This window comes from Camelus dromedarius, chromosome 9 (genome assembly GCF_036321535.1).
Source record: "Camelus dromedarius isolate mCamDro1 chromosome 9, mCamDro1.pat, whole genome shotgun sequence".
NCBI lineage: Eukaryota > Metazoa > Chordata > Mammalia > Artiodactyla > Camelidae > Camelus > Camelus dromedarius.
The window spans coordinates 70662909-70688993 of record NC_087444.1 but is presented as its reverse complement, the minus strand read 5'-3'; the positions used below and the strand labels follow the sequence as shown (position 1 = coordinate 70688993).

General features: G+C 52.2%; 1 protein-coding gene and 1 long non-coding RNA gene across 2 annotated transcripts; one reads left to right on the top strand and one right to left on the bottom strand.

Annotated features, from left to right (window-relative positions):
- Positions 1-166: 166 nt before the first annotated feature.
- Positions 167-26085, bottom strand: LOC116154918 (uncharacterized). Its single transcript, XR_004138982.2, has 4 exons — positions 25905-26085; positions 24039-24183; positions 486-631; positions 167-337 (listed from the first exon to the last, which is right to left on the bottom strand). It is a non-coding gene; the product is annotated as an uncharacterized LOC116154918 (long non-coding RNA).
- KCNN4 (potassium calcium-activated channel subfamily N member 4) lies at positions 3207-17268 on the top strand. The gene is made up of 9 exons (XM_010981477.3): positions 3207-5446; positions 8318-8413; positions 9607-10037; positions 11617-11752; positions 14096-14206; positions 14324-14442; positions 14799-14868; positions 16105-16272; positions 16705-17268. The coding sequence occupies exons 1-8, from the start codon at positions 5288-5290 to the stop codon at positions 16267-16269; spliced, it is 1287 nt and encodes a 428-aa protein (XP_010979779.3). The 5' UTR covers positions 3207-5287; the 3' UTR covers positions 16270-16272; positions 16705-17268.

Sequence of the window (26085 nt, the reverse complement as noted above, 5' to 3'; positions counted from 1 at the left end):
AGGCAAAAAGAGAGAAGCAAAATGATACTAGCTGCAATTTAGAAAGTGCAATTTCTACTATCTATTCCATTAGCTATTCATTCATATATACTTTTATTATGGAAACTTTTAATAAAACATAAAAGTGAACAGATGAGTATGATAACTTATTGTTACTATTGTGTATTATTTCTCAGGATTCTGAGGGTTGACTGGGCACTTCTTCTGGTCTCTTCAGAGGTCACTCAAGCAGCTGAATTCAGTTGGGGCTGGACTGGGGCTTTTGGCCAGGATGCTTTGATCCTCCTCTGCAAGGCCTCTCCATGCGACCAGTCGGGCTTCCTCACAGCATGGCAGTCTTAGAGTTTGAAGAGAACAAAAGCAAAAGCTTCTAGATCTCTTAAGAACTGGAATGGGAACTGGCCCAGCAGCATTTCTGCCACAACCTATTAGTCAGAACAATCCAAAAGCCAGCCAGATTGAAGGAGAAGGAACAAAGAGCCTACCTGTTGGTTGGAGAAGCCACACATTGGCACAGAGAGGAGGAATTACTGGAACCAGCTTGGGAGACAATGTACCACAAGTGCTTACATATGCCAGGTCCTGTGCTGAGGGATCCAGATATTCCACCTCACCTAATCCTCAAACAACCCTGTGAAACAGAATACAAGCATCCCCATTTGACAGGTTTCACAGGGCACATAGGGATAGCAGAGCTGGACATGAACTTAGGTCTGTCTCTAAATCAGGCTGAACATGTGTTATGTTCCACACAAAAATATAAAGTCAGTGGCCATGGTCACACTAAGGCTTGACTCAACTGACCCAAAGTCTCTAGACACCCAGATTGTGATAGAGCTATACATATATATTTTTCTTTCTTTTTTTCATTTATTTTTTTTAATGGAGATACTGGGGATTGAACCCAGGGCCTTGTGCATGCTAAGCAGGCACTCTACCACTGAGCTATACCCTCCCCCCAAAATATATATAAATTTAACCTAATAAAATACATAATTTTTAATTGGTGGGGAACATGGAGATACAAAGAGAAAGTAAAAACAAGCATGCACTTGGAGACAAAGACCAGGGAGACAGAAACTAAGAAGTAAGGCCAGTGAGATACAGAAAGAGAAGGAAAGACTCACAGAGAGAAAAGCAAAAGGGAGAGATTGACAGAGCCACAAAGTCTCCATCCTTTAGCCTGACAGCTCCATGGGAGCAGGGGTTTTATCTGTTAAGACTGTATCCCCAACGCTTAAAGCAGTACCTGACGCTCCATCAATGCCCGCCAGAAACGAGGCTACACAAGCAGAGAGCCTGCAGTTCCAAAGACACCACCAGGTGGCAGTACCCCAATGCCCTGAAGCCTCCAAACGGCTAAATCCAAAAAACAGCGGTGGAGGATTTGCTGCCACAGACCTCAGACTTTCAGGATGTCTTCCTCCAGGGGCTGAGCCACGCCTTTCCCTGAACAACCCTGGGCCATGAGTGACCTTTCCGTCTGAGACACCCTCTTCACCCCTCCGCCACCCTGCCTAGTTAAACAACTCTTTGTCTTTGGCCCCTTCCGGCTGGGCCCCAAGGCATCTGGGACATTTCCAGGCCCGGAGATGGGGCTGGGATGAAGGTGGGGCAGCTGGGACGAAGCCAAGGAAAAGTCTTAGGGACTTTGGAATCAGTTCTTCTAGTCTTCCTGGACCAGGAATAGGGGATTCAGCCCCTTATGCCTCAGACCCAAGAGTCCAGGCCCACAGCCCCTCCTCCCCTCAAAGTCCCATTCAGCTGCCCCACCCCCTCCTCTCGGCACAGGGGTCCCCTGGTGGTCCCCCCTCCCTCTTTTCCAGAGACCCCTCTCCCCCTCCACTCCCTACTCCAGGATTGAGACCAAGACTGAGTCACAGGAAGCGCTGGGGCCCTGAGTCACCCTCTCTGGGCTGGAGGGAGCTGGCTCTGGAGCCGCATGTCCAACCAACTGACCCACACAGCCCAGAACTTCCCTTTGGAGGCAGGTGCCCTTCCCACTGCGACCCCATTGCTGCCCACCCTGGCGTCTCCCACACCCAGCCTTCACTCTGTTTTTCTCTTTTAGTCATGATCTCTTTGGAGACAAAATTTCCCTCTGCTCTAACTTCCATGTCTTCATTCTGACTCCTGCTTTCTCTTTACCTCTGGGTTTCTTCTATCTCTGTCTCTTTTGAGATTTTTAAAAATTTTCTCTCTCTCCTTCACCTCTTCCCCCACCTCCTCTGTCTGTCTCCCTCCCTCCCTCCCCTCTGGCTACAGAACTCAAAGTTTCCCTCTCTCTTCTGTCTGGGTCAGTTTTTCACAGTTGCCTGCACTGAAGCACAGAGGCTGTGGAGGGCCTGCGGCTGGTGGTCTTGTTCTGTGGCTGCTGACCCTCTCAGGCAGCTGCACTCTCTGCGTCTCCGGTCCTTGACACCTGAGCGAGGCTGGAGCGCGACTGGAAGGGGCTAGGCTGTCCCCCAGCTGTGCTGGTGAACAGGAGAGGGAAACGGAGGCCGAGGTCAGCTTAGAGACTCTCAAAGAGAGAGACAGAGAGAGGCCCAAAGGGAGACCTAGAGGCAGGGAGAGAGCAAGACAGAGAAACCGCGTCACCGACAGAGAGAGAAAGACCTAGAATCAACAAGAGATGCAGATACGAAGCACTAGAGACAGAGAGAATGAGATAGAAAAGAGAGCACAGAGATGGAGATAGAATCAGAGAGCGAGCGACAGAGACGGGAGCACAGAGACAGAGAGCGAGGAACACAGAGAGGGACAAGGGGGCAGAGTCAGTGCCAAGGAGAGAGAATGAAATAGAAAAGCAGAGATAGAGACAAGAGTTGCTGAGAGCCAGAGAGGCACAAAGAGAGGCAGAGCCAGAGAGAGAAACGGACACAAACAGACAGAGAGATACTTAGAGACAGAGCCAGAACAGACCGAGGGAGACAAAGGCATAAAGGAGAGGAAGACAGACAGGGTCAGAGACAAGGACGAACCCAGAGGCTTCCAGAGCAGGAAAGACTGGGGTGAGGCCCCGAGAAGGTGAGAGGAAGGAGAGAGGCACAGAGAGAGGGAGAGACAGATGGGCGGCATCTTCTCCAGCAGATATGCGAGCGACGTCCAGGAGTGTCTCCATCACTCTCCCACTACCGCATCTCACCCCGAGTGGGAATCACATTTGCGCCATGGGGCGGGGCCCCAGCATAGGTTGTTTTTGTCACTGGGTGGGTCTATGTGTGCGGTTTGGTGTCTCTGGGTGTGTCTGTGTGGGTTGGGTTGGTGTGATGCCAGGCATGCCTCTGTGTGTCTCATTGCGCTGTGGCTGGCGGGTCCACGTTCCTGCATGACATATGACACGGGAGGGGAGAGGAGTTACATCCGTGTGTTCCCCCAAGAGTGGTGTCCAGAGGGCCACCGGTGACACCATGCGAGGAGTTTTGTGTCACTGCGCCAGTGGGTCCCTGTGCATTGCTGTAAGACGGTTTTGATCTGTGTCCAGGTGTATGGTGTGTACGGGTCCGTATGTGACTTCTGTGCTGCTGCATGTGGTCACACGCTGTGTCGCTGTGACTTCTGGGAGTCACCAGGCATCACTCTGCATAGTATTTGCTTTCCTGCCTGTCAGTGTGTATTGTGTCTCTTTATGGCATCGTGTGTGTAAAGCTGTGTATCACTCAGGGATGTGACCTGTGTCTCCTTTGAGGTACCTGTCCATGTCAGGGGCTGCTCCTTTCCCTGCCAAGAACACAGCCCAAGTACCCACACTTGGAGTGTTGTGTTTGCAGGGCTATGGATCTCACTGTACCAGAGGGTGTCTCCTGATGCAATGTGTGGTGCTGATGCAGCTCTAAGTGTCGGCTGTGTCACTGGGTCGCATCTGCTGATTCGTGTGACACGTGGTGTTTGTGAAAGGCTGTGCTGGCAAGACTGTATCAATGTGTTCTGCGTCATTTTGTCTTTGCATATTACTCTGTATATGTTGTGTTTGTGTGGCCACCCGTGTCGGAGTGTGTGGTGTCCCAGGCCGTGTGTAGGTGCGGTATGTGTTGTCAGTCTGAGGCGACGGTGCCTGATTTACTCTGTGCACATTGCTCTTGGGCATCGGGGTCCGTGTAGCTTGTGCCTGGCCCCGTGGGGCACCATTCTGGGTTGTGCCACGTGATGCATCAAAGTAGATCAGAATGTCTTACATGGGGCAAGTGCTACTGGGGTTTCTGTGTGTCACTAAGCCTGTAGGTCCCTACATGCATCCTGCTCTCTGACTGTGTATTTGAATGGTGTTGTGCGCCGGGTATATGGTGTGTCGAGGTGAATCCATGTGTGTTGTGAATCATTTTATGAACACATGTGCTGGAGTCACCGTGTGCCATGAAGTACGTCTGTGTGTTCCTCTACATGCTGAGTGATTGGAGGCTGCCAGGGGTGTGTCTTTAATTGTATGTTTGCACCTGTTGGTTATCATTCCACGGGAGTGTGACATCTAGGTGCTATGAGTGCCCTGTTCACAAAGATATGTTGCATGTGGCATTTGGATACTGCTAGGTCAATACAGATTGTGTGTTTGTGGAACACATGGTATCTGTTGTTTCTGTGTAGCTATGAATTGGCATCACCCTGTGTGGCGTCTCAGTGTGGCCATTTGTGTCCGAGGAGGTTGTGCCAACTTTGATTGCAACGTGTGTGCCTGTGTGTGGACAGTATTTGGGTGGCCATGTGTGCCACGGGGCGCTGACTGCCTCGGCAAGTGCTGGCGTGTGTCACACCATGTGTGTGGTGTCTGGGTGTGGCTGTGGGTTTCAGAGCTTGCCGGGAGTTGTGAGTCACCCAGTGTAGGTTGTGTTGTGTGCTCATGGGTGTTAGGTTCTGTCTCCGGCCACGCTGTGTGTGAGAGTGTATCACCCAGTGTCGCGTGGTGTCTGGGTGTGGCCTGAGTGTAGGTGTGTATTACACGCTGCAGACGGTTGTGTGACAAAGCCCATTGTGTGTCAGTGTGTGTCTTCATCCACGTGAACGCACGCCTCTTCCTTGCTCGGCCCCAAGACACACCCCAGCCCCTCCTTAGTCTGAGAGGGAGGGTTGGGGAGCCTCCGTTCTGCCCAGGGGCCTCCCCAGCACCTCCCCGCCCTGCCCAGCAGTCACCACCCCCCAGAGGGCACAGGCTTTGCTGTGCCTCAAAGCAAGAGTCCAGAGCAAGAGAGCAGTGCAGGCCAGGGACCTGCAAGCCACAGTGGCTGCCCTTTGCGTGCTGCGAGGTGCGGGACCCTGGGCAGGAAGCTGGCTGAGCCCCAAGACCCCGGGGGCCATGGGCGGGGAGCTGGTGCCGGGCCTGGGGGCCCTGCGGCGGCGAAAACGCCTGCTGGAGCAGGAGAAGCGGCTGGCCGGCTGGGCACTGGCACTGGCAGGAATCGGCATCGGACTCATGGTCCTGCACGCGGAGATGTTATGGTTTGGGGGGTGCTCGGTGAGTGGAGGCTGGGGCCTGAGACTGCTGAGTCTGAGGGAGGAGGAGCTGGGGACTGGGATTCTGGGGTCTGAGGGAGGAGGGGCTGGAGACCAAGACTCCTGGGTCTGAGAGTGGAGGAGGCTATGGGTTGGACTCTTGGGACCTAGGGAGGTAAATGTTTGCAGCCCTCTCTGCAAAAGGAAGGGAATAGGGGTCACAGAGTGTCAGTCTTAAAGGTACTGCAATTAGACAGTTGGAGGTCCAGGACCCCTGCAGACCAGGGTTGGCTGATAAGATACTGGAGATTCCCAAGAACAGATTAGTGGAGCAGTAACCCCAGGTTCAGGGAAGGGGGTGGTGAGAAGAGAGATTAAGTTCTTCCAGTAGGCAGCAGTTCCTTGGTCCTTATCTAAACTCTAACGTTTACCCAGTATCTCAAAAGCAAAGGGCAGAAACCAAAGAACTGGCTGGAGTGGGGATGGGAAATGGAAAACAACCAGCCCCCACCTCCCACTCCCCTTTCTCTATCATTAAGCAGCTCAGCTTCCCCAGAATCTACAGGCTGGGAAATAAGGGAGAGGTAGGTTTATAGTAGCCTGGACTCCTGGGTCCCAGGGGAGGAGGGGCTGGGGGGGTCCTGACTCCTGAGTTTGAAGGAGGCTTAGAGTATCTTTAGGGGAAGAGGGACTGACTTTGAGGCTAGTGTGAGTGGGGAAGGAAAGAACAGATGGGGCCCCAGGACAGGTTTGAGCAGGCTCCCAGCACATTTCAGCCCCAGTCCAGGCAGCAATGGGGGCAGATGAAGGACCCAGGTCAAAATTGGCGGCTTAAGGACAGGACAGAATTACTCAACAGGAAAGGAGGGGTTGGGGATCTGTCTGGGGTAAGGGACCAGGAATTGGGCTGGTTGGGGCACACTGATTTGAGGACTGAGTTGGGGGATTCCTGGGGACAAGGCTCAGGCTGAAATTTGCAGGTGGGACAGGAAGACAGCTTGGAAGTGACCGGAAGCCACACGGAGGGTCAGGGCAGGCTGGCTTCCTCTGGCTGGGTAGCCAGGCGAGGGCAGCGGGCACTGAGGGGGCGGGGCCGCTAAAGCCCTTGCCAACAGGAAGCCCATGGCTGGGCCGACCCACCGCTCCCATGCTTCAGTGCCCCGCCAGCAGGGGAGGTGAGGACAGAGCTTTGGCTGATGGGAAGGATGGGGGGTGGGGTGGTCTTTCTTTCGCCACCCTGGCCCCTGGCCCTCTCACCTCCCATGGCTGCCTTCCCTCCACCACCTGCCAGGCTGCTGCCTCCGTCCAGCAGTGGGACTCTGAAATCTGCTGCAGCTCTCTGAGCCTCAGTTTCCCCAACTGGAAACTGGGGGTAAGGGTTGAAATACATGCTTCCTCAGCCCCCTTTCTGTGACAGCCTTGACAACATCCATGTCCTCTCTCCACCTCCATCGCAATCTAATGGCTCATTTTGCTGAGATCCAGGCACCTGCTCACCAGAGGGGAGGGACAGGGGCAGAGGCAGGTGCCAAATCCCACGGATGCAGGGGAACATGACGGGGATATCAGCAGGGGTTGGGGAAAAGGGGAGGATGGAGAGAGGGACAGAGGCAGAGACTGAGAGAGACAGAGATACACAGAGAGACAAAGACAGAGAGAGACCAAGACACAGATGCAGTGAGAGACAGAGTGGTACAGCCACAGAGAAAGGGGTCTAGGATCTGGGGCAAGAGGAACTGGAAAGGAGATAGGACCACCAGAGAAGTGGATTGGGGAGTGGGGAGGGGGTTGTGTCTAGTGGGGTGTTGTTTGGGACAAAACAAAGAAGATAGGTAACTGCGGAGCCATGGAAGGATGAAAGGGGGGGGAGGGCTAAGGACAAGAGAGGACCATTGTTCAGGGAGGGGGGGTAGGCTCCCTGGGGCAGGAAACTGGCCCTCTTCCCCTGCAGAGGCTGGCCAGGCGAGGGGAGCTGGCAGCCTTTTAGGAGAAACAGGTGCTGAGCTCCGTGTGGGAGCCTAGGTGGCCCCTTCGTCCCCAGACCACCTCCCAGGCAGGAACCCCCCCCACAACACCTCCTAGGGAATCCAGCAGCCCCAGTCTCCTCTAAATCTTTCGCTCAAGAATTCTAGATTCCTCTAAGTTATTGTTACACAAAGAGAGGGAAAAAAAACTTCCCGTGGTTTCTGGAGGCCATGTGCTTCCGGCCAGATCTGTCCTGGGCTTAGAGCCAGGAGGGAGGGCAGGAGGTAGGTTGAGGGGGCAGGTGGAGAGGAGATGCACAGGGCAGGACTGGGGGGCCCTTCTCAGAGCTAGGCTCGGGTCTCAGGGACCCAGCTCCCTGGATGAGGGCAGTGGAGGGTGTCACTCATTCCTTGGGGATTGGGTGATAAGTTCCTAAGCTCCTCAGGGATTGGGTGGGGGGGATTCAGGGGGACTTGAAGTTGCTCTCTAGGGCAGAAACCAGTTGAGTGGGAAGGGAAGGGGCGGGGCGCTCTTTAGAGACTAAACGTCTGTTTCTAGACACCCCTTCACACACACACACACACACACACACACAAACTGAGGAATTACTTTTGACGGGGAAGGGTATGGGGATTTAAGAAGGAATGTGCGTTTCAAGGCCTTTCCTCAGGCGTGTAGTCCTAGAAGAGCTGAGGAGGAGGGTGGATACTGGCATCTAGGCCAGGGCTGTCCCAGTGGGAAAGAAGAGGGTGCTCTCCTTGAGGACCAGATGATGGTTTTGAGACGTCCCCAGACCTGAGACATTGGGAGGAACTGGGTTGGGGATTAAGAAACTAGGAAATTGGGGATTGAGAAGGGATGTGGGTTTGGGAGGCAGGTAGAGGGAACTGACCTAGGATCTTACCCCTTTTTCTCTCCCTCCCGACAGTGGGCGGTCTACCTGTTCCTGGTTAAATGTATGATCAGCATTTCCACGTTGTTGCTCCTATGCCTTATTGCGGCCTTTCACGCCAAAGAGGTCCAGGTAGGGCAGGCCCAGCCCCTGAGTCCCTTCCTTGCTCCCCCCTGCCCCCACCACACCCTGTTGGCTCACACTTTCCACCTCCTGGGCTGAGTAATGTGCTTCCTCCACCCTGCAATGCATCCACACCCTCATCCACCCGGAGGGGATGAACCACTGACAGACAGACAGAGCCACCTGGAGCAGCTCTGACCTTTCTCCACCTGCTGCCCTTGGTCTCACCTTGCACTCCTGTAGATGCTGAGAGTTCCTGCCCTCAGGCAGACTCAGGCAGGGCGCAGCCTCCCAGATCTTCCTTCTGCATCCTTGAGTCCTCACCTATTCCAGTCCCAAGCAACCCAAGATCCTAGTTGTGTGCCCACAGGTCCTTCCCTACACCTGAGCTCCCAATAACCCACCCCCAAACCCAGGAGCCCTTCCCACCCATATCCTGCCTCCTATCTCATGCCTCACTGGACACTCAGCTCTCTACCCTTTCCCCTCTCATCCCATCCCCCACATCCCCAATCACATTGCCTGCCCTTCTTTCCCCCATACCTTTGGGTATAAAATGCGGGTTATTGGCCATGTGAGGTAGTGCCCCTTGCAGTGCCTGGCACACAAGTGGCGCTCAATAAGTACACATTATCATTAATAGCAGTTATTTGAGCCCTGGACCTCAGTTTCCACATCTATAAAATGGGGATAAGGATACTTTCAACCTCACTGACTTGTGTGCAGTCACAACCCATAAAAGGGATGGAGCAATGCCTAGTACCTCCAAAGTGCCCCATACATGCTAACTATTGTTTTTGCTACTGGGATGACTGCAGTTACTATAGTGTCCCCCCAAAAAGGAGCAGGACATGGCTCCATGGATGTGGAACGTAAGCTCCAGGGAGGCAGGGTTTCTGTTCTGTTCGCCCACATCCTCGGTATATAGAACAATGTTGGCACACGGTAGGCACTCAATAAGTGTTCCTGGGCTGTAAGCTCTGGAAGTGGGTTAAACCTAGGACAGGGGAGAAGGTGGAGAGATGTCTTCCTTCGGTCCTGCCCTGCTCCTTCCCCACCCTCCCCAGCCCCATGCCCTGGCCTTGCTCTATCCCCTCTCGTGCCTAGCAGGCACACCCCCGTTATCTTCCAGTGCAGGCTGGGGAGCGAGCACCTGACCTTCGTGTGACCCCTTCTCCTCTCCGTCCGCCCCCTCCCCGCAGTTGTTCATGACGGATAACGGGCTCCGGGACTGGCGTGTGGCGCTGACCGGGCGGCAGGTGGCGCAGATCGTGCTGGAGCTGGTGGTATGCGGGCTGCACCCGGTGCCTGGGAGTGGCCCGCCGTGCATGCTGCGTTCCAGGTCCCAGCAGACAGCGGTCCCGCAGTCCTGGCCCGGCTTCCTGGGCCAGGGGGAGGCAGTGCTGTCACTGGTCATGCTGCTGCGCCTTTACCTCGTGCCCCGCGCCGTGCTCCTGCGCAGCGGCGTCCTGCTCAACGCCTCCTACCGCAGCATTGGCGCGCTCAACCAGGTCCGCTTCCGCCACTGGTTCGTGGCCAAGCTGTACATGAACACGCACCCCGGCCGCCTACTGCTCTGCCTCACGCTTGGCCTCTGGCTCACCACCGCCTGGGTGCTGTCGGTGGCCGAGAGGTGAGGGTGCTGGAGGGTGTGGAGTGAGGGTACCTGGAGCATCTGGAGGAGCCACTTGGGGAAAGCTATCTGTCCATACTCTCACCCACTGGGGTGGGAGGACACCACAGGCCAGCCCCAGACCCTTTCCTCCACCTGCAGCCTCCAGTCTCCCCAGACACACACAGACCCCAGGAAGCCCTGCCCTTCCTGCTTTCAAACCTCTCCTACCTTAGGTTTCCAGGCATCTGTTCAGTCTCCAAAGCTAGGCGCTGGGGCCTGGCCAAGGGCTGCATCTGCACTGAAGAACCGGACACCTTTTCCGAATTAGCACAGATGCACCGTAGGCACTCTGGGTGACCCGGGGGCTGCTCTGGAAGGGACTGCCCTGCAGGGAATTGGTATGGAATTCCAGGCTGCCTGCTAGACTTTGACCTGGTGCTGGGCCTGTACCTTTTCAGGGCCTCCATTTATCTTACAGGTAAAGAAATCAGGGGTAGTCTTGGCCAGTGGTTCTCAAAGTGTAGTTCCAGGACCAGCAGCATCACTTGGGAACTGGTTGCATATCCAAATTCCCAGGCCCCCATCCAGATCTATGGAATCCAAGACTCTTGGTGGGAGGGGCCCAGCAATCTGTTTTAACAGTTGATTCTGATGCTGTCTCAAGTCTGAGAACTTCTACTTTAGTACATTTGATAAAGGATTCTTGAGGGGAGGTGGTGAATGAGAAGATCTGCCCTTAGATCTCTTCTCTCTGAGCCTCTGTAAAATGGGTGTCAAATTCCACCGTCTTTAAAATCTCCCTGGCTATTCTAATCTTTCAAGCTTTTAATCTCATTCATCTTACAGATCTCGGTTCTCTCAGTGGGGAAATCAGTCAGGATCTGTAAGTGATCCTCCTGCTAATTCTCTCAGCTGAAAAATGGGAGGATGGGGAGGAAGTCAAATTTCTAAATCCCAAGACAGAAGTCCTCAAACTGGAATGTACTTTGGGATGAGGGGGGTGGGGCTTAGTGAAGATTCAACTCCACCTCCAGACACTAATTCAGTGGGTCTGAGGTATCTGGGGCGCTGATGAATGGTGCTTTCCCTGCTTTGGTCTAACTGTGGGTCAGAGTTAGACAAATCCTAATTTTCAATCCCTTCCATGACTGCCTAAAATGTCCCTTTCTATGAAATGAGGGGGAAAGGGGGTAGAGTCCTGCCAAGCCTTTTGAGAGTCCCACCTTTCTAGTCCTGATAGGGACGTCTCCAGGTCATATCAGGGATCTGGGAGTTTTTGAGAAGTTAGAAAAAGGTGCCCTTTCCTCGGGGTCATGTAGCTTCCTGCCAGTCTGACAAGTGGCCCCCTCTAAACCCCCTCAATCACATGCCTGGCAGCCCTGGTAGCCTAGCTAAAACCAAACAGGCTTAGGAATTGGCCGGATCCAGGTTCAAATCTCACAGCAAAGAGGAAGCCAGGCGCCAAAGCCCAGTTCTTACTGGCTTTTTCTCTGAATGCTTCTTGGGACAGTGGGTACATGTTAATAAGAACGGTATCAAACATCACAGAAACCCCTGGGGTGGCGTTTAAGAACTAACCCCCACCCCTTCCCCACAGGCAGACTGTTAATGCCACCGGACACCTTTCAGACACACTGTGGCTCATCCCCATCACATTCCTGACCATCGGCTATGGGGACGTGGTGCCGGGTACCATTTGGGGCAAGATTGTCTGCCTCTGCACTGGGGTCATGGTGAGTTTACCTGTTCAGGGACCCTACCCTTATCCCAAACTGCTCATACCCTGGGCCCCAGGAAACCATGGAGCCAACAAAGGCACTCAGGGACATCCCTGAGAAACTTGGGTGTCTGTCCCTACAGTCCTGTTCCGAGTCCAGGACACAGACACCAGCCAGCCCTGTTTCCCTTGAAAACCCAAGAATCCACCCCCAAAGTCCTTGCTCTCTCCAGAACCTAGGACCCCAGCCGTCATCCTCCTCAGGAACAAAGGCCCCTGACTTCCCAGCCCTGTTTCCTCCCAGGATCCAGGAATCCAGTGCAGAGCTCCATTAAGGCGTGGGTGTCTTGTCTCCCCCGCCACTTGCCCTCTCAATCACTCAAGAACCTGGTTTCTTAGGTCTAGGCTCCTCCAACATCCAGGAACCCAGTCTCCCAGCCTCCATTAGGGCGACTGAGTCCAATCATCAAAAGCAGCCTGTGCGGGCAGGCTGCCTGGGTCCAAATCCTGCTCCTGCCACTTCCTAGCTGGGAGTCAGCCATATAACCTTTCTGGGCCTCAGCTTCCTCATCTATAAAACCAGGGCTGCTGATACCACTGTCCTCCTCATGGGCTTCCTGAGAATATTAAATGAATTAAACCATGTAAAGGGTCTAAAACACATAGGAAATGCTCCATAAATGGGTCAGGGGGTAGGGATGGTTGACACTGTTATCGTAACTGGTTCCAAGCATCCAGCTATCCCTACCCCAGCTCCTGTGTCCTCAAGGATGAGGCAGAGGCTCCCCAAGCCCCAGACTCAAGCCTCCTCCCAAATCTAGACAACCACTCCCTTTCCTTCAGAGACCCAGGCCTCCAGTTCCCCCCACCCAGCCTCTATCCCCCTCCAGTACCCAGCCCCCAATGCCTTGGCCTTCATATCCCCATGAGATCTGGCTCCCCTCACCCTCAGGGATTCAAGCTGCCCTCCCCCAGCCCTGTTGTCAGCCCAGGAAGGACATGCTGAATCTTCCAGCCCTGGGTCCACAGGTGCTGGATGGGGTGGCAGGGAAATGTGACAACTCCCCCTCGCCACCAACTGGTGAGCCTTTCCAACTAGGAAGTGGGGCAGAGGCTCAGCCAGCACAACACTCCCAAAGGGTCAGGGACCCTCAGGGCTGCCTGGGACCTCCTGTCTCATTTGAAAAGGAGAAACTGAGACAGAGACAGAGAAAGTGACTTGCACTAGAGCCCACAGCCCACTCCTGGCCCAGAGGTTCCATGGCACAACGGAATAATAATGGCTACCTTCCCCAGCTTCAAAATAATAACAATAACAATAATAATAATAATAGTAATAATGGCTAACTTTTATTGGACACAGACTCTGTGCAGTCCCTGCTCTGACGACTTTCCAGGTGTTAATTTATGGAATCCTCGGAGTAATAGTGTGAGGGTGTGTCCATTTTACAGATAAGAAACTCAAGATTAGATAACTTGCGCAGAGCTGGACTTGGAACCGAGGCAGTCCCCAAGCCAATGTTGGTAACTGGTAAATGACAAGCCAGTTCTGATGGTCCAAAGCGGAAACACATAGGGTGGAGGAAGGCTACAAAGACCGATTCCAGCTCCAGGGAGAGTGAACAGGTGCTATAGAGCAATGGGATTTGATGGGGCCTTGAAGGACCAGAGGCCTTGGGAAAAGGAAGGGAAAAGAGTGACTGTTCAGACCAAGGTGCTCAGGCAGGTGAGAAAGAATGATGCTGAGGCTGAGTTGCCTGGGAGGGAGGCTGGGCAGAGAAGCAAGAGCAGCCTAGACCTTGGAAGGCCTTAAAAGCCTCTCTATGAAGTTTGCGACAGTTGGAGCCTAGGAGATTAATGTGACGGGGGCAGGGTCATAATTGGGTATTAGATCTCCCCGGGGTTTGGGTGGGATAAGGAGGAGGCTAAAGAATGTCCAGGAGGGAAAGGACACAGCAAGAGCAGGGCAGAGGCTGTGGAAGTGGGAAGGAGGGGGAGGGACACCCTTGGTGACCTGATGGCCGGCTGGGCTGTGGGGAGGAGGGGGTCCCACAGGAGCCAGAGCTCGGCCCCTCACTCAAAACCAGCCCTTCTCTCCTATCTCCAATCACACTCTTAACAAAAGAGGCCAGTCTAATGGTGTAAAAGCCACACCCAGGGGTTGGACCCCAGACATGTAATTTAGGATCCTGGCTCTGCTTGTCGGAGCTGTGAGACCCTGGTTCTCTCTAGGCCTGTATGCTTATCTGTCAACTAGCGGTGGTCATGCCTGCATCTGTGGCTGTGGGGAGGGCTCAAGGGGAGAGAGTTGGTGGCACATGGCTGCCCACAGAGCCCTACTGCTCTGCTGTGCCCACAGGGGGTCTGCTGCACGGCCCTGCTGGTGGCTGTGGTGGCCCGGAAGCTGGAGTTTAATAAGGCAGAGAAGCATGTGCACAACTTCATGATGGACATCCAGTATGCCAAAGAGGTGAGGCTCAGCGCCCAGGGCACACCCCTCCCTCAGTCTCGGGAGGCCCCACCCCCGCCCTGTCTTCCCAGAGCCCCAGGGGTCCATCTCCATCAACACTGTGCCGCCCACCCCCAGATGAAGGAGTCAGCCGCCCGGGTGCTTCAAGAGTCCTGGATGTTCTACAAACACACGCGCAGGAAGGACTCCAGACCTGCCCGCAGGCACCAGCGCAGGCTGCTGGCTGCCATCAACACGTGAGGGCCTGTGTGTGCATGCCGTGTGCATCTGTGTCCGTGTCTCCTCCTCTATGCACAGCTTGTGTGTCCGAGCAGGAATGAGTGCCCAGGTTGGGATGCCCACGTGCGGGCCCACCTGGACCTCACACTGACTCTGTGTGTCTGTGACAGTTCAGTTTGCATGTCTCAGAGGGCCTGGGGGACTGGATGCCTGGGCCTCTACCTGGGAGGTAGGCTCACAGGTGCAGCCACCCTCTCCCATCCCTTCAGTTCTCTGGCTCTTCCTCTTTGTACTTTTCTCCGTGGGTCTCTCCTCCCCTCACTTCACCCCTGAGCTAGGGCCACTTCTGATCCCCCATTTCCTTGTCCTACAGGTTCCGCCAGGTGCGGCTGAAACACAGAAAGCTCCGGGAACAAGTGAATGCCATGGTGGACATCTCCAAGGTACCAGGATCCCCTGAATGGGGGTCTGGAAGAGGGAGGTTAGGGGCAGCTGGTAAGGAAATCTGGCCTGGGAATAGGGACCACTGGCACACACAGGCAATAAAGGTTTGTGGTTGAATGAATAAGTGAATGAGTGAGTGAATGATGCAACAGAGTTCCTCCTGTAAGATGCAGCTTCCTCCAAACTTAAAAGAACTTGTACAAAGAACTCCAGTGTTTGATGTTAAATTATTTGCACTAGGCGGATACAAAAATTCCTTTCAACTACAACTCTTGTACAACAATAAAACCAAAGCAAATTGACAAACCAAGTTCAAACATAAAGGGCAAAGCAATAAAATGAAAATTAACAGCCCCGACACACAAAAGGGTGACACTGTTTCGGGAAAACTCAATCTGTGCTGCTACTGTGAAGACGGGGCCCCAGGCCCTGGGTGCTCCTATCCTGGGCACCCTTGCCTGGCCAAGATGTGAGTCAGCTGGCCCTCCCTGCTGGGACCACTTGACTCTGAAGTGCTAGGAGGAGGTGGTGACGTCAGCACCCTGCCCTGTGGCCCCACAGCTTGGCTCACTGAACCTCTTGCTAATCCGGTAGCCTTTGTTTTTTTCTCACTAGTCCGCGACAATTCAAACAGTGGCCCCTGGCACCTGTGCCATGGTAAACACAGTCCCAGATGCCGGCCCCTGAACTGCACGGCAGGCCTCCGTGAGGCAGTGGTGGCCTAGATGTGCCGGAATTGGCAGGTCCTGATTTCCAAGGCTATCCATCCGGCCCAAAACACGGAAGTTAAGAGTTCTTATAGAAAGCTCGCACACCCTCAAGGATGAAGCTGTGAATCCTAGTTTGAGAAGGCAGGGGACACGGATTGTGTGGATTGTGAAGCCAGGAGGTCATCAAGGCTACAAAGATTTAAGTGAGCACCTACTACGTCCCAGGGCCTCCCTATTCTAGGTGCTGCCTTGGGCGTGTCCTTTAACAGCTCCAGGCCTGTTTCCTCAGCAGTTAAAAATGGAAACAAGATTCTCGCTCCCCTCACTTCTAGGAGGATTTTAAACTATATATGAGAAGCACTGGGCCAGGTGGCTGGGATGTGGCAGGAATGGTAACTGCTTTTATTGGGCATAATCCCCAAGAGCCTGTAAGGGTTTAGTCAATGCTGGTTCTGCTGCCTCACCCCACAGGGCGGGAGGGCACCTTCCCCAGCCCCCTGATCCCTCCGACCTCTCCCTGCCCAGATGCACATGATCCTGTGTGACCTGCAGCTGGGTCTGAGCAGCTCACACCAGGCCCTGGAGAAGCGGATTGACCTGCTGGCAGGGAGGCTGGACACCCTGACCGAGCTGCTTAGTGCGGCCCTGGGGCCCCGGCAGCTTCCAGAACCAAGCCAGGAGGCCACGTAGCTGGTGAGGGGGCTGGGACTTGGGCAGGAGAGCATCCTGGAGGAAGGATGCCTGTGGCTGGCACCTCACGTGGCTAAGGGTGTGGGAGATGGGGATCCGGCCACTCTTTCTCTTCTGCTCTGGCTCTGTCTGGAGGAAAGGACTCCAAGTTCCGGGCTGAACTGGCAGCAAAAGAAGCAGACATTCCTTCTGCCCTCCGCTGACCATCAGTACCCTCTCCCTCTCTCTTTGCTTGGTCTCTGTCTCTGCCTGTCCCTGGACATGTTCTCTGGCTCTGCCCAAGTGCCCATCCACACCCTTGTCTCTTGGTATCAAGACCACCTACCCTCCTCCTCCACCCACTGGTTCCTGTCTGTCTCTACTTCAGTGCCCCTGCTCTGGCCCTCCCTCTGGTGTCTGGCCTGCCTGTCTAGCCATTTCTCTGTGTCTCCCCAGGACCCACGGAGGAAGAACCAGACTACTTTCCCCAGGACTGAGGTCAAGGACATTTTCCCTGCTACTCCTGACGCAGCCCCAGGCAGAAAGCACCTCAAGTGTGAGGATCTAAGGGGGCCCCACCTTGGGGTGGGCTGACTTGCTGCTGGCTGCTGGAGGGGACACTGGCTGAAGGAGGGAGGCCATGGCCCAACCCCCACCGAGGCCCCAAATGGGAAAATGGTCACCCCTACCCCAATACCCTCGACAAAAACACCCTCAGTCCGCTGCTACAGACGACCACCTGCTTTCAGTGAGACGTGGAGTTGCCTGGGAGCTGGGACTCCTGGGTCCCAGAGGAGGAGGGGAGTGGGGGCGTCCAGGATCCTGGGCTGCCTCAGTCACCCACTGGCCGGCAGAGCCAAAGGAACCAGGCCTGAGGCTGGGATGAGGTGGGAGGCAGCGTCCCCTGGTGGGAGAGCGAGGAGGACACCATTTTTCCAGAGCAGCAGAGAATTACCTGTCTGGATAAGGTGGACTGGGGGGTGGAGGGTGCATTATTTGTAATAAATGTTAAAGTCAGAAGTTACTGTTTCTTTCTAAACATAACCACACTCCAAACAAGTAGATCGGCCACTGAAAGGCCCTTGCCCTCTCTTAACCTGTTTCCTCATCTATAGAACAGAGGCCTCCAGAAGTGCCCTCCCAGGTCTGCAGGCTAGTGAGTCCTCAACACCAGCCCCCTGCCTCGCCCAGATCTGAGGTTAAGAGCAAGGGCTTCCAATTTAGACAGATCACAGTCCAAATCCTGGCTCTGCCATCCACTGGCTGTGTGACTTTGGGCAAGTGGCTTCACCTCTCTGAACATTTTGCCTCACTTGTAAGATGAAGCCAACCTCCCCATGGGACTGCTGTGAAGATTAAAACCAGGAGTGGCACAGCGGGGCAGCGGGGAGGTCAGGCATTTAGTAAGAAGCAAATCGAAGTGAGATACTTAATTGTTTTTATTATGCTATTGATTTTCAGACACAAGGAATGCATGGCGGCCCTTTTTCTTTTCTCTGCTGCCTTTTTCCCTCTACTCATATCCACCAGAACCTAGACGACAACTCACCCATCAGGAGACTTAACAGGAACCCCAGACCATCCCATATACTCCTTTCGTATCTGCCGGGACTCAGACAGGAAAAGGGGAGGTCTATTGTATGCCCAGCTCTGCGCTCTCTTTTTATAAATCACCACCCCCACTCCCTGCCCCACTCCATCCCACTGTACAGACACAGGAACTGAGGTTTCAAGAGTAGGGCCAGAAAAAAGTAAGAAAAATTAAAATAATTTTAAAAAAAAGAGAGAGACAGAGAGAGAATCTGGGCTGCAGGGCCCAGATTCACACCCATCTCATTCTGCTCCTGAGCCCGCCTTCTCTGCCCTACTTGAGGTGAGTCACAGGCAGAGTGGCCTTGGACCCCAGACCTAGGTCTCCCTTCCCACCGCCACTTAGTTCCATTTTGAGAGGCTGACTCATCCTCACTTCCTTTGATTTGTGGGGAAGCCCAGGCTGCCAGTCATCCCCTGCTGAGCTATCTTTGGATTTCCCTGCAGGTCCACAGCCAGCCTTGCCCCTCAGCCCCCAGAGCTAAACTGGGGCTTATGCCACCCACTCCCACTGATTGCCCTTCCTCTGGCCGCCAGCCTATCTGGGGGGGAGAGTCAACGGGAACTAGACAGGCCCTCCAAAGATATTTCCAACACCCTCCCCCTGCAGTAAGGCCTCCTCAGTGTTGCCAGATCCCCTGCAGACTCATTCCCTTCCTAGTCTACTCTGCTTCAGCTGGTGAACTCCTTCCTACTTCTCCTTTGGGTCTTAGCTTAGACATCCCCTCCTCCAGGAGGCCCTCTCTGAAGCTCCCAGAGCCCCATGAACCTGCCTCTATCACAAGAATATTTACTGCACCAAGCCCCATGTTAAGTCCTTTATATAAATGATCTCACAGAACCTCTGCAAAAGGAGGTAAGGTGGGTATTACTGGTCCCATTTGACAGATGAAGAAACTGAGACACAGAAATTAAGAAACCTGCCCAAAACCACAAGAAAGAGCCGGGGGAGCTGGGATCTGATCCCGGCAGCCTGGCTCTGGAGCGCCCCAGCACTTAGCCAGCTGCCCATTCAGACACTCGGAGATCATTACATCCAAGATTTTCATTTTTGTTCTTTATCATGTCTTCAATGTCAAGGGCCTGGCGTATGCAGAGCCTCGGTGAATAGCACTGAATGAACACGCTGACCACCTGGGATGGCCAGAGGCTCATCACCTGCCACGTTAGTTTCGCTGAGATGGGAACTGGTTAGAGGGGGCTTTGCCTAAGTGACTAAGGGCACATGCAAGAGAGCTCCTGTTCTGAATTATCTCGGATCCAGATTCACCTCCCTGCCCCCATTCTCCACTGTGGGGCATGGGTCCTGATCCCCACCCCTCAACCTTTGCTATCCCCTCAACCAACTGGCACTTCTTGAAGGCCCTGCACCAGGGGTGGGGGCTGTAGGCATGAGTCGGAGGGCTCCGTCCTTGAGGGACTCTGTCTCACAGTGATTTTGGCCATTTCTCTCTCCTCCTTCTGTCTTGCCTCCTCTCCCAGAAGAGAACTGGGTGGAGAAAAGTGGGTCCAGAGAGGCCTGGGGCTTACCAGGCTTAGAGAGGCAGTCAGGAGCCCAGGCTCAGGGCAGGGCCTCTCCCACACATACAACCCCCTCTCCCCTGCTACATGGCCCCAGACACGACTGGGCCCTTCTCTTGCTCAAAACCTTTCCATGGCTCCCACCTGCCCTTCTGTCAAAGTCTAGCTCCTAGGCTTAAGTCACTTTCTCTTTCATTGAGACTGATTTTATATAAAGTACACAAATTTTAAGTGTAGGCTTAGTTGATTTTTACAAATGCATTCACCCAAGTAGCCACCACACAGCTCCAGCTTGACGTTTCTGGTCCCGAAAACTCTCACGTCCCTCCCATCTTGACTCCTTCTGCCCAACTTTGAAAGAACCGTGCTGCACACCTGGTACCTGCTTCTTGGGACCAGCCAGGTATGCATTTGTTTTCACTACGGGATAGTGTGAATACACCCACAGGCCTCACCTGTGGCTGGGGGTGGGGGGTAGCAGAGCAGGGGCTCTCCAGGCTCTGGCTCCAGCCCTCCTCCAGCCTCCCTGTCCTGGCTGCTCAGGATTCTGCACCCAATTCCAGTGTGTGAGGTTTTTCCCCACACCAAGCAATTCTCAGACACCACAATTCAACTTAACCCTGACACTGCCTGGAGACAGCATCAGAATCCATGGCTTAAGGGCTTGGTCTTACAGGACTCCCCCAACCCTCCCCCCTTCAGATGCCAATTGCAAATCCAGGTTGTCACCTGTGCTTCTGACCAACTGACTACAGATCAGAGGTTCCAGCAACTGGGTTTGATGAGTGGCTCACAGAACCAAGAGACACTATTTACTTACTAGATTATTGGTTTATTATGAAAAGAAGTAACTCAGGAACTACTTTAGGGAAGAGATGCCTAGGGTAAGGTACAGGGAAGGGGCAGGGAGCTTTCATACCCTCTCCAGGTACCTCTCTCTCCAAATCACACGTTCAACCAACCTGAAAGCTCTCCAAACTCCATGCTTTTGAGTTTTTTATGGAGGCTCCATTATATAGTCATGATTGATTATATCATTGACCATTGGCCCTTGATTTGCCCTCCAACCCCTCCGCCCTCCCTGGAGGCTGAGGTGCAGGACTAGGAGTCTCAACCCTCTAATCACATGGTCGGGTCCCCTGGCAACCAGCCATCCTTAGGTTACCTAGGTGCTTTCCAAAAGCCACCTCATTAACATAACAAAAGACTCTGGCATCTGTTCTCATCACAGGAAGTTCCGACAGTTTTGGGAGCTCTGTGCCAGACTCCAGGACAAAGACTAAGTACATATTTATTACAAATGACAGTATCACAGCTGCTCCTGCCCCAGGACTCCTGTTCCTTCCCAAAGACTCCTCGCTGTAACTGCACACCACTCTCGCATCCATTTTGCCTCACCCACATAGAACAAACATCGCCAGTGTTTGGCCAGTTCTTCACTGTGATCCATAATGGAAGCCATATCATCTCCATCAACACCAGACTGCACGCCAGGGACCTGTTCTGAGCATTGATGCTGTGTGGAATAGTTCCAACATATAAAGACAAGAGAGTGGTTTTTATAATTTGGAGGGGATGTCAAATGGTAACACTTTCTTTTCTTTTACCAGGATGAGCTGGCCCTCCTTCTATTCAGGTCCAACCCCGTCTCCACCTGTACCCCGTCTGCACTTTCTCTTATCTTCTTGAGGACCCAGGTCCTGAGTCTCCTCTCTTGTCCATTTCCCCGCTCTTACTTCCATCAGCACACAAACGTGCTGTCATCCCTCTCATCTTAAAAACACGCCACTGGGACATGAAGCACTTTATATCCTCCATTATCCTTAAAGCTCCCTATGAGTCACCAAACTGCAAAACATCTGGAATTCATATTCAGAGGCTTTATTTTAGATATTGCAAAATAATCAGTGTGTGGAAATCCTTTCAAAGTTTCTATAGAACTAACTCCTGTTACGTTCAGCAAAAGGGAAGACTCTTACAGACCAAAGAGCTAAAGAAGGCAGACAACACAGAAGACCTGCTGTAAGATTTCATATATATAAAGTTCAAGATCAGGCACAACTCACCACAGTGACCAGAATCAGACCAGTGGTTGCTTCTGGAGTGGGGGAGTTGACAGGGAAAGGGCCCAAGAGAAATTGCTGGGGTGCTGGAAATGGTCTGTATCTTGACTTGGATAGTGGTTACACAAGTATATATATTTATAAAAATTCATTGACCGGTACCCTTAAGATCTGTGCCTTTTCTGTATTTTGCCACATTTAAGTTATACCTCACCAGTAAAAAGCTAAGGAAAAATAAGTACCCATAAACTTTTCCTTATAAAATCTGTATTATGATATTGAAACATTTCCATAACACAGTGACACGGGGATAAGACAGCCATGTTTTCTTCATGGCAGACACCATGTCCACCTCCAGCTACTGCCCGTAACTCTGCCCCTTAGGTTTTGCTTGTTTTCTTGTTTTTTAATTTTTTTTTGGGGGGGGGATTAGGTTTATTTATTTATTTTTAATGGATGGACTGGGGATTGAATCCAGGACCTGGTGCATGCTAAGCACCCACTCTACCACTGAGTTCTGCCCTCCCCACCTGCTGCTCCCTAGTTGATCACCATCTTTTTGGAACCCTTTGTTCCCCTGGCCCCAGGTCATCGCTTGTCCTAATGTTCCTGCTCCCTGTTAGCCTCTGTCCAGAATGCTGGTCCTTTCCCTGATTCCTAAATGTGAGAGGCCCAGGGCCCAGTCTCTGCTCTTTACAGCCCCTCAGTCTGGATGGTTTCAGCAAATCCCAAGGCTTTAAATACCATCTATATATTAACAACCCCCTCAAATAGCATACTTGTATAGTTACTGATAAAATGGCAGGACAGCTGCAATTTGCCTAAATGCTTAAAAAATTAGGAAAGAAACTAAAGGAAAAAATGTGCTTATATGTATGTACCAGAAGGAAATAGAAGAAACAAGTAAAATGTAGATGACTGTCCATACTGGGTGGTGGGTAGGTAGGAGTTCTTTAGACCAAACACATACCAAGTATACACAAAGGTTTTATGGTACATTTTTAAAAATAATTTTATATGTTTTTATATATGTTTTCAAAATTTCATAATGAAAAGGCAGTAAAAATTCTGTATCTACAAACCCTGGCTTCTCCCAACTGCAACCACTTAACTGATGTCCTACGTGCACCTCAAAGTTAAGAAGTTCAAAGCTTGTCAGTTTCCCATCAAGACTACTCCTCCCCAACTTGGTAAAAAGCATCACTCCGAAACAAGGTCCTACTGTAGAGCACAGGGAACTATACCCAATATTCTGTAATAAACCATAATGGAAAAGAATCTGAAAGAGTATATATATATGTGTGTGTGTGTGTGTGTGTATCACTGAATCACTTTGCTGTACACCAGAAACTAACACAATATTGTAAATCAACTATATGTCAATAAAAAATTAATTAAAACAAAAGAAAGTATCACTCTTCATGCACTTGGTGGGGCCCAAACCTTCAGGATAACTTTCAAGTCATCCCTGATTCATGCTTCCTCTCACACAACCCTCTTCCTGAGTCACCATCATTTCTCGTCCGGGCAGGGACAGCAGCTTCCTCATCTTCTGCTTCCAGGCCTGCCCAGCTGCATCCTACTCTCCTCATGGCAGCCAGGACCGCTTTAGCTTTTATGTGCATAGGTGACAGTCACATGGTTCAAAAATGTAAGTCTTTAGAAGTCTTCCTCATGGTTCTGATCCACACTGACCTATAACTTTCACCCCCACATGCAACCTGTTATTACTTTTTCATGTTCACAAGGGAAGTCTTTATAAAACATACATCACAACATCCTGGTCCTTGTTCACAGCCCTCCAAAGGCTTCCTGTTACACTTGAAAGTAAATTCAAAAGCCCTTACCATGGCCCATAAGAACCCCATGCAACCTGGCCCTCTCTACAGCTCTATCTCTAAATAATCCTCTTCCACTCTGCTCCAGCCACTCTGGTCACCTCAATATTCCAAGAACACCCAGGTTCACTCCTGCTTCGTGGTCTTTCTACTTACTGTTCTTCAGCATCTTCATGAAGCTCATTTCCTTACAGTCTTTCAGGCCTCTATTCAGATGTCACCTTTTTAGAGCAGCCTTCCCTGACAGACCTGTCACTCTCTGTGACCTCCATCACTTCCAATTCCTTTATCCTGATTTTTCCTTTCAAGCATCTTTTACCTGGCATCAGCTGCCCCACTACGATAATTGTTCCTAAAGGACAGATACTCTGTCCTATTCACTATAGGATCTCCAGCTGACAGCCATGCCTGGCAGATGACTGGAGTTCCATAATTCACTCAGTATATACAAATAAATGAAAGAAATGGACAGAGAAGTGAACTGAGGAATGAATAGGTCACTGGGCAATGGCTCTTAAAATTCCCAGTGCATGCACCCTTTGAGTCAGCAACTCTACTTCAAGTAAGATATTCTAATGACAATACTATCATATACATGCAATCAGATGTACAAGCATATTAATTGTGGCAAATGTTCACAAGAACAAAAGTTCAGAAACAGCCTAAATGTTTATCAGTAGGAAGTGATTAAATAAAGTACATTCACACAACAGCATTCCATCTCACTATATAAGAGAAAAGGCAGCTCTCTGGGTGTTTGATTGCACCACTGACTCACCGCTAGGCAGGCTGCCTGTTGCCAGGGAAAAACTGTGGGCTCACCCTAGAGGCAGGCAGGCTTGGGTTTGAATCCAGGCCCTGATGCTTCCTGGCTATGGGGACTTCAGTAAGCCCTTCTTCTCTTTCAGATTCATTTTCTGCATCTGTTAAATGAGGAGGGGAGAAGGTTGGAGTGAGGTACGTAAGCCAGAACCTAGTATTCAGTGGGCCTGTGGTCCAACGCCAAGTCCTTCCTTTTCCCTTAAGTCAAAGTTCCACCTCTGAGGGTTGCCCATATGTGAAATTGGCGTGGAGGGTAACATGGGGTTGAGAAATTCAAGTAAGAAAACGATACGAGCTAACAAATGAAGATGCTTAAAAGGGACACTGACAGAAACAACACTAAGGTAGCTTGTCATGTATATCTCCACCAAACACCCAGTCTTCTGGAGAATCCATAAACAACAGGACTCTTAACTTAGTCTATCTGGTGGTTGTTTTCACTCAGCCTGTGACAGCCTGGAGATATGGTTCCACTTGGTACCTGTGCTGAGAAAATGGTAGCAGGGATGAGGCCTGGAGGGGAGGGGGCGATTCAGATTCAATCACTATCATTATCCTCGTAAACTACAAAATGACAGCACGTAGTGCTACCAGGCGCTCTTCGAGGCACTTTCACCCATTTAACTCTGCCAGTATCATCAGCCGGTGCCCCACATCTCCATTTCAGAAACAGGAACCCAAGGAGCAGGGTATAGCTCAAGTGGTAGAGAGCATGCTTGCATGCACAAGGTCCTGGGTTCAATCCCCAATACCTCTAATAAAAAGAAAAATAAGTAAACCTAATTACCTCCCCGCTACCCACCCCTCCAAAAAAACAGGGACCTAGAGGCAGAGAGGGTTAAGGAACTTGGCCAAGGTCCCCCACCATTTATGGGAACCCAGGCTCAAGCTCTCAACTCCAATGCTTTGCTGTAACAGCAGCTCACAGGAAACTGGGAACTGGTGCTCTAGGAATGGAGGAATATGGAAACCAGAGTGGAGACTTACTTTTATCATGTACCCCATTGGCTGCTTTAACTTTGTCAGAATGTACATGCATTCTGTGCTCAAATATAACTTTTAAGACTTTACTGGGGAGGGGTGTAGCTCAGTGGTAGAGTGAGTGCTTAGCAAGCACGAGGTCCTAGGTTCAATCCCCAGTACCTCTATTATAAAATAAATAACATAAGCCTAATTACCTCCCCTCACCCCGAAAAAAAAAAACTACTAAGATTTCAAATTAAAAACGGGAAACTCCCCACTCACGTATCTATGAATATATTTATACTCCTCTCTTCTCTTGAACAATCTGTCGTTCCCCCTGGCAACCAACCACCCGCTCCAGGTAAAAAGTCGCGAAGCCCTTCGGCCTGCGCATGCGCTCTCCGCGGGCGGTGCTCTGGCCTTTCGTTTTTGGCGCGCTCAGGGATCCGCCCGCAGGCGTTTGAATCTCGACTCTTTGTACTGGATCCCTCCTCCACCGCGGCCCCTGAGAGACTTACGTGGTCGTAGGGACCACTCCGCGTCTCACATGCATTCAAGATCTGACCTGCCCATCTCAGCTGCCTCACCTCCCACCCCGGTGGAACTCCATGAGTCCTAGTCAGTCTGGACCTTTCTCCTGGGGTTCCCTCGCCCTGCCCTTCAAGGTCTAACCAGACCTTCGCCCTTCCCGAAGTGATTTGATCCCCTAGCTGTCTCCCTCCACAGACCGGGACATCTTCCAGCGCATACGCCAGGTCTGACTCATTCACCACTTACTCAGCCCAGGACACTGAAATTCCTCCCTGCCGCCCCACCCGACCGCATCCCGCCAACACCACTGAGAAGGTGGGACTCGAACCTCGAATTTCCCGGGTCGCCCCCTCTTCCTCTTTTCTGTGCGCCCACTCATACCTCCAGCGAAGCGCACGCGCACTGAGGCGGAGTCGCAACGCCCTCCCTTCGCCCTTCCGTAATCCGCATGCGTGCTGCGTCCAACCATCTCCATCAGCGCATGCTCAGCCCGGCGCTCACGCTCGGTT